At 42.0% G+C, this 13,554-nt stretch overlaps 1 protein-coding gene across 10 annotated transcripts in view; it reads right to left on the bottom strand.

Annotated features, from left to right (window-relative positions):
- The window catches only part of LOC141265127 (ATP-binding cassette sub-family B member 5-like), a 1,418,963-nt gene that overhangs the window by 244,337 nt on the left and 1,161,072 nt on the right, over positions 1 to 13,554 (bottom strand). For 8 of the 10 annotated variants that reach the window (XR_012320051.1, XR_012320052.1, XR_012320053.1 and 5 more), the window contains exons 10-11: positions 12,624 to 12,737; positions 9,438 to 9,548 (exon numbers count right to left, since the gene is read on the bottom strand). The exons of 1 other annotated variant lie outside the window; for it this stretch is intronic. Coding sequence is in view for 6 of the 9 variants with exons in the window: in XM_073677805.1 (XP_073533906.1) it covers positions 9,438 to 9,548; positions 12,624 to 12,737 (225 nt within the window). In the remaining 3 variants the exon portion in view is untranslated. The remainder of the gene's footprint in view (positions 1 to 9,437; positions 9,549 to 12,623; positions 12,738 to 13,554) is intronic. One more of the 10 variants, XM_073677808.1, reaches the window with a different exon arrangement.

The raw sequence follows: 13,554 nt of genomic DNA on the forward strand, positions 1-13,554 counted from the left end.
AATACTCACATTTCCCATTCACTTACATTGTACTCACTATTCGGAACGAATACGCGATTATTACTAAGTACTCGTTACGAGTATAGCGATTATGAATATTACGGTACTCGCTCATCACTAATAATCACTGCTTCCTTTGCTGAACTGCATTTCATTTAATCTTGCTGACCTGAGGATTGTTATAGACTACTTTGTACCGATGACAGGGCCATCCCGATATATTTCATAGAGATAAAGTCTGTTTGTATCTGCCCTTGGAAACTGGTTATCTTTTATTTATGTGAATTCTTGTTATTTGTTGTTTTAATCAAAAAAAAATTTTGAAACCAAAGCCTCTAATTTCCCCCTTTTAAATCAAAGACAAAGCAAACAACTGTACAAGTAAATACAATGTGCTAAAGCCTCCTAAAATATAACACGAGAATTCTTTCTTTCTCACAATGCACAACATGTCTACAGATACAATGATACAGTTTAGGACATATTCAGATATCAAAGTCAAACATCAGAATAATGCCAATTTGAGGCTAAATACCCAATCTGAGAACTGACTTTGATAAATGACTTTGACATGTGACTTTGATATGTGACTCTGACATGTGACTTTGATAACTGACTTTGACATCTGACTTTGATAAGTGACTTTGACATGTGACGTTGACATGTTACTTTTACAACTGATAATAATAATAAATAAGTCACTCTTTGCTGCTGGGACTTAAATCCAAAACTCTATGTCTAGAAGCCAGTGTACTTATCAATGAGCTATACACTCAATTGATGAAAGCAGTTTTTCTTGGCTTATGAGATCAACCATCAAAATACTCATGGTGTCTAAAAGGCATTGTGATTCTGATTCTGATTGATGTCTGAAGAAACTCAGATATCAGACTCACATATCAAAGTCACACATCATTTGAATTTGGCTTGGAGGAGATTTGTGTGAAAGTCCCCAAAGAGTTTCAGACAGGTTTGCACTGAGAATCACATAACCAAATTGAATGCTGAGTGTATAACTCAATGGGAAGTGCACTGGCTTTTTGGGTTCAATTCCCAGCAGTGGTCACGGGTTTGTCAGAAGTGACAGACAGTTGCACTGCATTTGGTTGCAGGAGATCTCTTCATTTGGCATTACAGACACCTTCTTAGAAGCTGTCTCTCTAGGACCCAGTGGCTACCTTCTTCTGGCTAATTAACACCCTGGCCTGGGTGTATAAATACCTGCTGTTTGCTAGAGGGAGGTGCCTGCGATACTCACATTACCCCTTGTGAAGGCTCAGAGCAAGTGCATTACTTCTTCCTCTCTGGTGCTATAAGGACGGGTGTTCATCTCTCTGAAGTCGAATAAAGGCTAAGCTATCTTCCCTTGTTTGTTCCCCCATTGTTGTCATTAGTTGTCAGTGGGGATCGACTAGCGCTCATCCCCTCCCTTCCCTAGTCAGGACCAAAAGACAGGGTGTGGTTCGTGTGTGGCAATTGGTGAAGAACCAATATAGGGACGTTAGTTGCGACAGGGTGAAAACAGATCAACCAGGAGGTCTCCACTCCCCCCTTTTCCTAGAGTCTGGGCTCCCTTTCCCTCTTCCCTTTGTGTTGCACTAAGTCTTTCCCACACCCTGCGTGACATTATCTCGCTGGCCTGCAGATTTTTGAAAAGAAAAAAAAAACTGTCACTTTGGTTTTTTTGGGGCGTGGACTTTTTTTTTTTTTTCTCCCTTGGTATGGACTCAGTTGCAGAGCAGCTGCACAGTCTGTCTCTGGAGGTGAATGACCTCCGCTGTGAGGTTCAGCAACAGCATCAGCGGCTACAGGTTGCTAATGTGGGGGTCTCTGCAGGTAGGCCTGCCCAGCCTGAACCCAAGGTTGCCCTCCCGGACAGGTTTTCAGGAGTTAGGTACAAGTTTTTTGTATTCAAGGAGGCCTCCAAACTGTATTTTAAACTTCGTCCCTACTCCTCCGGAAATGAGAAACAACGAGTTGGTATTGTGATCTCTCTACAGCAGGGAGATCCTCAATCATGGGCGTTTTCTTTACCGCAGGATTCGGTTTGTCTCCAATCTGTAGAGGTTTTTTTGGAGGGCTCTTGCCTTCATCTATGATGACCCTGACCAAGTCGCCTTGGCTGAGTCTAGGCTACGTCGCGTCAGCGGGGGAATCGGTCAGTGGAGACGTACAGCTATGAATTCTGTAGATGGGCATCGGATTCTAAATGGAATGACTGAGTCCTTAGAAGCCAGTTTTGTGAGGGTCTTTCTGAAAGGTTGAAAGATGCCTTGGCAGTATATGAAACTCCTCAGTCCTTGGAGGCTGCCATGTCGTTGGCCATACGTCTTGATAGACGCCTTAGGGATAAACGGGTGAGACCACCTTATCCGGGGCCTTCTTGTCGGGGTTATGTACCTCTGCCAGGAGAGCGGTCTAGTGGTGAATCAGTGCTGGGGGGAGGTGGAGGAACCCATGCAGTTAGGGGATGCCTTTACATCATACATTTCCCCGGAAATTCGCACGAAAAAAGGTGTATGTTTTTTTTTTGGGAAAAAGGGACATTTTATTGGGACCTGTTCTTCAATTCCTAATCAAAAGGAGACTTGATTAACTCTTGGTAGTCTGGAGTTGGATAAGCAAGGGGTGCATTTGTTGCCAACCTGCAGTTCCCAGTTTGTCCTGACCGCAGAGGTGGTGCTAAAGAGCAAAGCGAGAAAATTTCTGTGTTTGTTGACAGTGGTGCTGGAGTCAGCATGATTGATGCTCATGGCATTGCTTGCTGTTCTTTAGCTAAGCCTATTTACATCTTCTCCATCGACTTGGCACCACTTGCACAGAAAGCATTTTCTCATGGACATAATGTAAAACTGAGGGTGGGGTCGGTTCATTGTGAAATTATCCCTTGTACTGGGTCTTCTGTCGCTGGTGAAACATAATCCGTTAGTGGATTGCGAAGCCATGGAGATCATTGACTGGGGAGATTACTGCCATGAGAATTGTTTAGATATTTTCCTTGCTACTGTCTTAATGGAAATATTACCTGATTTTCTGTCTGGTTTTTAGGATGTTTTTTTCTGAGAGGGGGTGTCAGGAATTGCTTCCTCATCGTGCATATGACTGTCCTATTAACCTGACCCCCAGAGCTAAACTACCGAAGTCCAGACTGGATAATCATTCTTGCCCTGAGAGACAAGCCATGAAGGATTTCATTACAGAAACTATAGAGAAGGGACACATTAAGCCCTCTTCTTCGCCCGTGGCGACTGGGTTCTTCTTTATGAAGAAAAAAATTGACAGTCTACATCCCTGTTTAGATTTCCGGTAATTAAATCAAATTACCCTCCGTGATCCATACCCTCTTCCTCTGATTCCTGATTTGTTCAGCCAGGAGGGGGCTGTCCACCCTATTACTGCTATTACTGACCATAAGAACCTGTCAAATCTTCAGTCAGCTAAACGTCTCAACCCTAGGCAAGAAAGATGTGTTTTTTACTAGGTTTAATTTTGCCGTCACGTTTTGTCCAGGAGTCAAAAATGTCAAGGTGCTTTATCCCGCAGCTTACCTGGTGGTAGTAACCATGAGAACCCTGTCCCTATATTACAGAAGGGGGTAGTCATTTCGGCATTATAGCCTGAGCTGGAGGATGAGGTGTTGGAGACTCAGGGGGATGCACCTGCTTCCTGCCCTCCTGGAAGGTTATTTGTACCATTCAATTTGCGCCGTAAGGTTATTAAAGAACATCATAACTCTGTGCTTTCTGGGCATCCAGGTGGTAAGGCAATGGCGGACCTCCTCTCTTGTCGTTTTTGGTAGCTGGGGTTGCATCAGGATGTGATTGAACACGTATCTGCTTGTAATATTTGCGCGCTTTCTAAGGTTTCGCATACCCACCTGTGTTGTACTTACTTTCCGCTACCTATCCCTAGTAGACCATGGACACACTTGTCCAAAGATTTTATTACTGACCTACTGGTTTCTGCAGGCAAAATGGTAGTTTTGGTGGTTGTAGATAGGTTCAGTAAAATTGTTCACTTCGTCGCATTACCTGCACTTCCTAATGCCAAGACACTGGCTCAGGTGTTCATAAATGAGATTGTGAAGCTTCACGGGGTTTCCTCCAATGTGGTGTCAGATCGGGGACCCAGTTTGTTTCCAAGTTCTGGAAGGCATTTTCTTCTCGACTGGTAGTGCAGCTGTCCTTTTCCTCTGCCTCCCACCCTCAGTCGAATGGACAGACCGCGCGTGTCAATCAGAATTTGGAGACCTACCTCAGGTGTTTCGTTTCTGAAAATCAAGAGGCTTGGGCATCCTACTTACTGCTGGCAAAATTTGCCACTAATATTCATCGACAAGAATCCACTGGCAGGTCACCGTTCTTCGGTGCATACGGTTACCACCCACAATTTGGTACCTTTAGTGGGGGAGGAGCTTCGGAAGTTCCTAAAGAGGAACGGTTTGCTTTGTAGCTCTCCTCTGTATGGCAGGGTGTACTGAGTAATTGAAAGATCATGGGAGACAGGTATAAACATATGGCTGCCAGGTCCAGACCTGAATGTGAATGTCTTTGTGTGGTTGTCTACCATGAAAGTTTCTTCTTGGAAACTGGGTCCTAGGTTTATTGGTCCCTTTAAAATAATCCCTGTCATTAACCCAGCAGCCTTTCATCTTCAACTTCCTCAGGTGCTTAAGGTCCACAACGTGTTCCATAGTTCCTTACTCAAGAAGTGTGTGGAACCTCTTGAGCCCTCACCTCTACCACTTCCCCCAGTAAAGGTTGATGGTAATCTGGAGTTCCAGATTTCGAGGATTGTAGATTCTCGTATCCAACGTCGTTCTCTACAATACTTGGTGCACTGGAAGGACTATGGTCCAGAGGAAAGGATGTGGGATTCAGCATCAGAGGTGAACGCTCCCAGGTTGGTTTGTTCATTTCACACCTCTTATCCTGAGAAACCCGGACCTGAGTGTCCGGAGGCCACTCGTAGAGGGGGGGTACTGTCACAGGTGTGTCAGAAGTGACAGACAATCATCCTGCAGTTGGTTTCAGGAGATCTCTTTGTTTGGCATTACATACAACATCTTAGAAGCTGTCTCTCTAGGGCCCAGCGGCTACCTTCTTCTGGCTAATTAACACCCTGGCCTGAGTGCATAAATACCTGTTGTGTGCCAGAGGGAGGTGCCGGCGATATTCATTACCCATTGTGAAGGCTTGAGCAAGAGCAGTACTTCTTCCTCTCTGATGCTAGAGGACGTGTGCGCATCTTTCTGGAGTCGACTAAAGCTAAGGGATTTTCCCTTGTTTGTTCTCCCTTGATGTCTTACTGTTCAGTGGGAATTGACTAGTGCTCATCCCCTCCCCTCCCTAGCCAGGGTCAAACACCCGGGAATGACAAGGCGAGGTACGCTTGCGGTGATTGATGAAGAACCAATATAGTGACGTTAGTGAAGACAGGGCAATATTAGATCAGTCTAGGAGGTCTCCACTTTCCCCTTTCCCTAGAGTCTGGGCTCCCTTTCCCTCTTGCCTTTGTGTTGCACTAAGTCTTTACCACACCTTGCATGACAGTGGGACTCAGAAGGAGGGGGGCCTTTGGATTTGGGAGCACAGAATTTACTGGATTTTATTTAAGGGAGTCTTTCTTCTACCAGTAACGTATATAGTCCCAGTGACAGATGACGGACCAAAGAGGGGGCTGGTTTTTTTGTGGGATAAATTAAGGGTTTTATTAGCAAGATTTTGGAGTACATAATTTCTGATTGCTTTCAGAATAAGACTGGATCGCCAGTCTGCTCTGAGCACTTACATAGGAGTTTCCGTGTAAATATAAAAAAAGACGAAACCCCCAACGTAACCACCCACCAGAAAGAGGCAAATGAAGACACTTTGGAGCCCATTTGACGTCTGCCCTGGTGGTCGCCATCTTTTTAAGCGAGCACAGATCTGTGGACGTCCACATTTGTGCGCTAAAAAAAAGCCTAAAATGATGGGACACCGCCGGAACAGAGACCAGTCCAAAGGGACTCTATCTACCTCATAAGTGGCTCCATCTGGGTTTTTTGTCTGAATTGTGGTTTTGGTGAATTTACATGGAAACCCCAACGTAAGCGCTCAGCGGAGAGCGCAGGATAAACGTGAGCCGAGCCTTATTCCGATTTTTTTTTTAGTCAAAATGAAGAGATAAACAGCAGTATCAGAATAATTTTTGTTTTTATTTTTGTATGGTTTACCGTGCGATATAAATGATAAGGAGGATTTATTATTTGGGTTGGTGCGATTACAGCGATACCAGATTTATATGTTTTTTTTTAAGGTTTTGCTGCTGTCACACAGTAAAAATGCTTTTTTTTAATAAAAAGTAGTTATTTTCATTGCCATATTCTGAGAGCCGTAACATTTTTAATTTTTGGTGAACAGAGCTGTATCATGGTTTATTTTTTGCAGGACGAGTTGCAGATTTTTCTGGTACCATTTTGGGGCCCATTGTAATTTTTGATCGCTTTTTATTCAGATTTTTCAGACACAGAATGAACAACAACCAGTAATTCAGTTATTGTTTTTATTTTTTTTTTGCGCCGTACACCGTATGGTAAAAGCGATAAGACCGATTTGTTCGTCAGGTTATTACGATTACAGTGATACCAGATTTATATATTTTTTTATGATTTGCTATTTTTACACATTAAAAACAGTATTTTACAAAAAAGAATTTGATTTTGCATCGTCACATTCTGAGGGCTGTAACTTATATTTTTTTGCCATATTATGGCTTGTTTTTTTGCGGGACGGTTTGGCATTTTTATTTATATATTTTTTTACATACTAATTTTTAATCGCTTTTTATTCACTTTTATGTGAGTCAGTATGATGAATTTTTTTTTTACGGCGTTTGCCAAACGGAATAAATTACATGACAGTTTTATAGAGTGGGTCGTTCCAGATGTGCCAATACCACTTATGTGTACGTTTTTTCATCTATTTTTGGTTTATCACAAACGCTGCATTTTGAGCAGTGAAACGGATTTTAGTGATTTGTGTGCACTTTTTTGTGTGTTTTTTTTACTTTTTTACATATTTATTTCACTTTTTTTTTACTTTTTCACTATGTCCCACTGTGGGACATGTGCAGTTTTCACTTTGATTGCTAATCTAATACACTGCTGTACTGCAGTGCATGAGACCTGTCAGTGAGTCACTGACTCACTGACTGTGCCTGTGACACCCAGGTTATTGCTGGATTTAACAGGCCACCGTACCCTGGGTTCATCACATGATCTCAGGGTACCATGGTAACCATTGGGACCCACGATTCTCAGCGTGGGGGTCCGATGGTTACTAAGGGGGTCTTGCGACCCCCTAATAACCATTTAAATAGCGCTGTCATGATTGACAATGGTATTTAAGGGGTTAATCAGCTCTGATTGGCATTGAAACTGGCCAGGGCCAATCCTGCAGGGTGTCAGCTGTATACACTAATGCTCTTTCACGACGCTGAGGCATAAGTACCCTTAACTGCAGCCGTAAAAATGCATTACATCGGTCTTTAAGGGGTTAAAAGCCAATTATACTGGTTTTGCTACCAGTTCTTTGCTTGTTGTGATTTTGATAAAGGGTTACTTCCAAAAAAGGTTTACTGCCAGCAGTTCCATAAACAATTAATGGAGAAAAGGCTGAGCATGTGCAACACTGTTCCCTACAAGAAAGGGTTCAATGCCTTCAGTAACCATTTAAAGAGGACCTTTCTCCAAATTTTTCATGTTACGTAACAGGAGCTGCAGCACAGAATAAAACATTTTTTTTATTTTGCGTCTGTGGAGATATTAGCAATCAAATATTTGGCATAACCAGAGAGATTTCACTGGGGGTGGGTACTTTCTCTTTCTGACATTGACTGATCATAAGTAGGCAGCAACACACTGGGGAAAAAAGAACATGCACCCACAATAGCATTGACAAACAGTCTGCACTCCTCACTGCATGAAATGTGCTGGAGCACTGCAGAGCTGAGTGTGATAAACGGACAGCTTTCAGCTCTCATCTCAGGAAGTCTCATTACAAACACTTCTAGTAGCTCTCCTCTCATAGTGCTATTAACAACCCCCCACACTTTTGCTTAGAACAGACTCTATGTGGGACATGATGACACAATCTGCTCTTCTCACTGCAGAATGATTTCATTCTCCAGAGCACAGCAGACCTGAGTGTTAAAAACAGTTTTCATCTCCAGCAGTCAGTGTGGAGGAAGGTGCAGTACAACAGAGTTGGCAGCACTACACTTGCTTTTCGTAATGCTAATGTGTATTTGGTCTTGTCAATAAAAATGATTTGTGTTTGTAATGATAATCAAGGTCTTGCTGTACTGCCCCTCCCCATACACTGACTGCAAGAGCTGAAAGCTGTCAGTAAATCACACTCAGCTCTGCTGTGCTCCAGCACGCCAGCATTCTGCAGTAAGGATAGCTGTTTGTCAGTGCTATTTTTGGGGCATGCTCAGCTTTCCCCAGTGTATTTCTACCTCCTTATAATTAGATAGCGTCAGAAAGAGGAAGAGGTATATGCCCCCAGTGAAACCTCTCTAGTAATGCCCCATTGGAAGTTAAAAAAACTGTTTAGGTTCCAAATACTTTGATAGCTAATACCTCCGCATCAGAAAGGTGAAATAAAAAAATCTGTTTTATTCCATTCTGCAGCCACTATAACATTGTGTTTCCAACTAAACATGAAAACTTGGTGAAAGATCTTCTTTAAGATTCTTACCCCCATTTCTTTTGGTCTATCTCTAATCTTTCTTAAATCTTTTTTACTGTAACCTCCTTTCTGAATACATTTCCAAACTGCTGTCACTGTGAGATAAGAGAGTTATATAAAGTATTTCCTATTACAATAATTGTGGTCCCAAAGTCACCAATTTAAGTAGAGCAGTGGAAGTGATCATGTGTGACCATCACTATCTATGGGAGTCATGCACACTTCCACTCCATTTACACAGATGACTTTGGACTGCCTGTCCTGAGGATTGGTGGGGGTCTCAACAGCTGGATCCCTACTGATCTTACATATATACTCTGTCCTGTGGATAGGTGATAAATGTTATTTTTGGAACAACCACTTCAATAGCAGACATCAAACGTCATGTCAACACCTCATAGCTGGAGCAACAGGGGATCTAGTAGATATTGGTACAGCAAGTGATTAGTAAAATGACAAGTAATAATCCTATATTTTAGACCATTGGCAGCTGTTTATACAAAATGTATGGGTTTAGGCATAAATTAATCTGACAAGTATATCATTAATAAGCAGAGCAACATGAACCGGAGACATAGAACACTGGTAACTGACATCTCTCACTGACAACTGGGAAGTGTCACAGATAATATTATAATTAATAATGCAGCTTTTGCTCCTTTAAAAATTTGGAGATTTGTTTAAAACATTTGTGATTGTTCTTACCTGGACATTTGGTCGAGATGGATAACAAAAATTAATATTTTTAAATTCCACATCTCCTTTTATAATATCTGGTCTGTATCCTTCCATGGAAAAGCTGTCAATACCAGATCTCTAAAAATGATATATAAAGAGTATTCATTTTTTAGCAAACGTGGAATATTAATTTATTTACTTATTTTACTCACTTATATAGCACCATTAATTCCACAGCGCTTTACAGACATTATGGGCGCTGTCCCTATTGGGGTTTACAATCTAAATTCCCTATCAGTATGTCTTTGGAGTGTGGGAGAAAACTGGAAAACCCGGAAGAAACCCACACAAACACGGGGAGAACATACAAAGTCCTTTATGATCAAAATGATACCAGAGAAGAAACAAAAATGTAAAGATACAAAAATAGAGCTGGATACTATCAAATTGATGGCTATAGTGATTACAGATCACAAACCGGGAGCTATATGGTGATAATGGGCGCAGTGGTGGCTAGCAAGAATGCAGTGTAAAGAGGAAAGCTGGTGTTTTTCCTAATAAAGGGTTCATTTTACCCTGAAATCTGAAGCTTGAAATTTTTGCTTTTTACTACATCACCAAGTTTCACGCTGATGTCTTTATTTTTTTCTTCTTCAACTTGGTGGCCACCAACGAACCATTAAAATTACCATGATGCAATGGTTCCAGAAAGGATCAGGATAGTGGTTTGAGTGTCGGGATTTCTAACAGGTTTGAGATTTGCGGTTTAGATAATCAGTGGAAAAATAGAGTTTTCAAAAGATTTACTAACGTTTATTTAGTACAAGCCACTTTCCATTTTATAACAAAAGGTTGTTTATCAAGATTCTTGAAATAGTTTTAACCCCTTTCTGACCTGGGCCTATTGGGCCAGGGACGTACTATTACTTCACTCTGTAATCGCACCTGCACAAAAAGGGTGCAGGGCGATCGGCGCAGTCTCGCACCGCTCCCAGCAAATTAACCCCCGAAATTCTGCAATCTAAGTCAATAGCAGCTTTCCGGTGGCAAGGGGAGGTAAGCGCTGCATACTTATCTCCTCTCGGCGTCCCCTGATGTCTGAGCTGGGTCCCGGTGGTTGTCATGGTGACCCCAATGTCATGACAACATCTCGGTCATCAGACAGAAAGAAGTTACTTTGATCATGCGCAGTGCACGATCAAAGTGACTTCTTCCTGTGCAGCGCTGACAGGCTCTATAGCACAGGGATGCTGCTGCATTCCTATGTTATACATCCGATCAGACTAAAAAGTCCCATAGTGGGACAAAGTGTAAATGTTCCAAAAGTGTCAGAAAGTGAAAAAAAAATTGTAAAAATGGAAAAAAATGGAAAAAATAATCCAAAAAAATAAATATATACTGTACCGATAAATAAATATTATTCTGAAAAAAAAAAAACAGTAAAAGTACACATATGTGGTATCGCCGCATCCGGAGCGACCAGACTTATAAAACTGTCCCACTAGTTAACCACTTTAGTGAACACGGTAAAAACAAAACAAAAAAAAAAACAAAACCAAAAAATGATACTTTACCATTATACAGCCAAACAAAAATGCAATAAAAAGTGATCAAAAAGACGAATACAAATAAAAATGGTACCGCTGAAAACGTCATCTTTTCCCGCAAAAAACAAGCTACAATTCAGCTCCATCAGTCGAAAAATAAAAAAGTTATAGCTCTTAAAATAAAGTGATGCAAAAAAAAATATTTTTTCTATAAAATTGTTTTTACCATGTGAAAACGCCAAAACATAAAAAACTATATAAATGTGGTATCGCTGTAAACCTACTGACCCGAAGAATAAAGCTGCTTTATCAATTTTACCACAAGCGGAACGGCATAAAAAAACGCACAAAAATAAATTCCGGAATTGTTGGTTTTTGTTTATTCTGCCTCCCAAAAATCCTAATAGAAAACGATCAAAAAATGTCAGGTGCCCGAAAATTATACCAATAAAAACATCAACTTGTCCTGCAAAAAACAAGCCATGATATGACTCTGTCGGCCAAAATATGGAGAAATGATAGCTCTCAAAATATGGCGATGCAAAAACTCGTCTTGACAGCTGTCAATCATAAAAACCTAATATGACTCTGGTATGGTATTGTTGTAGTTGCACCGACCTAAAGAATATAATTGTCTAATCATTTATACCGCACGAGGAACGGTGTAAAAAATAAGCTCTAGGGTTAGGGTTGGGCTAGGGTTAGGGAGAGGGTTGTGCTAGGGTTAAGGTTGTGCAGGGTTAGGGTTGGAATAGGGTTAGGGTTGGGCTAGGGTTAGTGTTGGGCAAGGGTCATGGTTGTACTAGGGTTAGGGTTGTTCTAGGGTTAGGGTTGGGCTAGGGTTAGGGTTGGGGTTGTGTTAGGATTAGGGTTGTGTTGGGGTGGGATTTTTTCAAAAGTAAAGAAAAAAAAGGTTGGCTTTAAACATTTTTGGACTTGTTGTGGTTGAATGCGCTAAGTTCATTAGTGAGAAAAAGTTTTCAACATGGTTTTGGCAATGTATTCTATGAATCAATGCTTTTTAACATTTGACTAACTAAACTCTGCTGTCCATACCATACTTTAAAGGGGCTGTCCGGTACTTTTAAAAAAATGCCAGCGTGCTTTAATGATAAATACAACTTTCTTTCTAATTACCTTGCACTGCTGATACTGCCTGTGAGCGGCACTATCGTGGCTGCTCACAGGCAGCACGTAACCCCACACTGACGTCACGACAAGTGAGGCGTGACTCAGCGCTGGGGTCCCCGCGGTGGCTGCTGGGTTGTGGGCGGGGTTATTCCCCTGCGTCATACCCAATATCCACTGCACGCTTTCCCAGTGAATGAGGACAGGGAGAGTGCGCGGTTGATGCCGGGTGTGACACAGGGGAATAACCCCGCCCACAACCCAGCCGCCACTGGTGGAACGCGGAAGAGGGACCCCCAGCTGCAGCCGCAACTTGTCGTGACGTCAGCGGATGTCAGTGCCGGCTGCAGACGGGGATCACGAGCTGCCTGTGAGCAGCCACCGATAGCTCCACTCACAGGCAGTATCAGCAGCGCAAGGTAATTATAAAGAAGGTTGTATTTATCATTAAAACACACTGGCATTTTTTTAAAAGTACCGGACAACCCCTTTAAGAATTCTTTACTCTAGTTTCAGTTTTTGTATTGTTTTGATTTACCTCGTCAATGACATGAAATATACCACAGGCTGCACCTCTTGCAATAGAAAATGCTTCAAGATGAGAAAATGCTTGACCAAAGCAAAAACTGCTGACGACCACACTCAAGAAGATCTGTCAGAGAACATATGTTTTACCAACAATAAAAAAATCTGCAATTAGCAAATATAAAAGTATATGCATGTGTTATAGTCAGCACTATCCACAGTTTACATAATTAAAATATCATAAATAATAATACTGATTACAAATCATCTGAACTAACAAAATTATTTCAAAGTGAACCTGACAGCTGATAAATGCTGCTCAAGCCACCGGCAGCATGTATCAGGGACTGGCTGTATGATCTCACCCATGTATGTTTGACCTGAAATGCTGCGGTGTTTCAGAGAAAAGCATACTTTTCAAGTCATCGGAGACCGAGCAGCGCTTGAGACTAATCAGAAAGGTGGGTCCCCAGCGGCTTCTTCCCACTCGCTTTAGTGGATTGACAGGACTGCCTATACACGCACGTAGGTAGATACCTGTCAATCCTGGGCAATTATGTGAAATGCTCACCACTTAGAATATTGTGGATCAATGGCTGTTCTTATTTTTTCTGGCGAGAGGGCAGAGCTACGGACTATAAAACACTCTCATGTGGCACCAGGAGAATACACACTGATGAAGAGGAACCATGTTTCACCGAAACGGTTTGGTTTGCTTTTTGGTTTCCTCCCTTTTGGTTTCCCTTTCTTCTGCAGTCTGCTCCCGCACGCCAGACACCGACGACATATGGCCAGCAGCAGCCAAAGGTATTACGTGTAATCAGCACTTTAATCCCTTTCACCAGCAATCTTTTGAGCCAGCGGTCATTTGAAGTGGAAAAACCGGGAGCTTCACTTATGTTCCATACAACCTACTGCTTTTTCTACTATTAAAGTACATGCAT

This window comes from Phyllobates terribilis, unplaced genomic scaffold, assembly GCF_046119375.1.
Source record: "Phyllobates terribilis strain yellow unplaced genomic scaffold, ASM4611937v1 Scaffold_4__5_contigs__length_816908805, whole genome shotgun sequence".
NCBI classification, from domain to species: Eukaryota; Metazoa; Chordata; class Amphibia; order Anura; family Dendrobatidae; genus Phyllobates; species Phyllobates terribilis.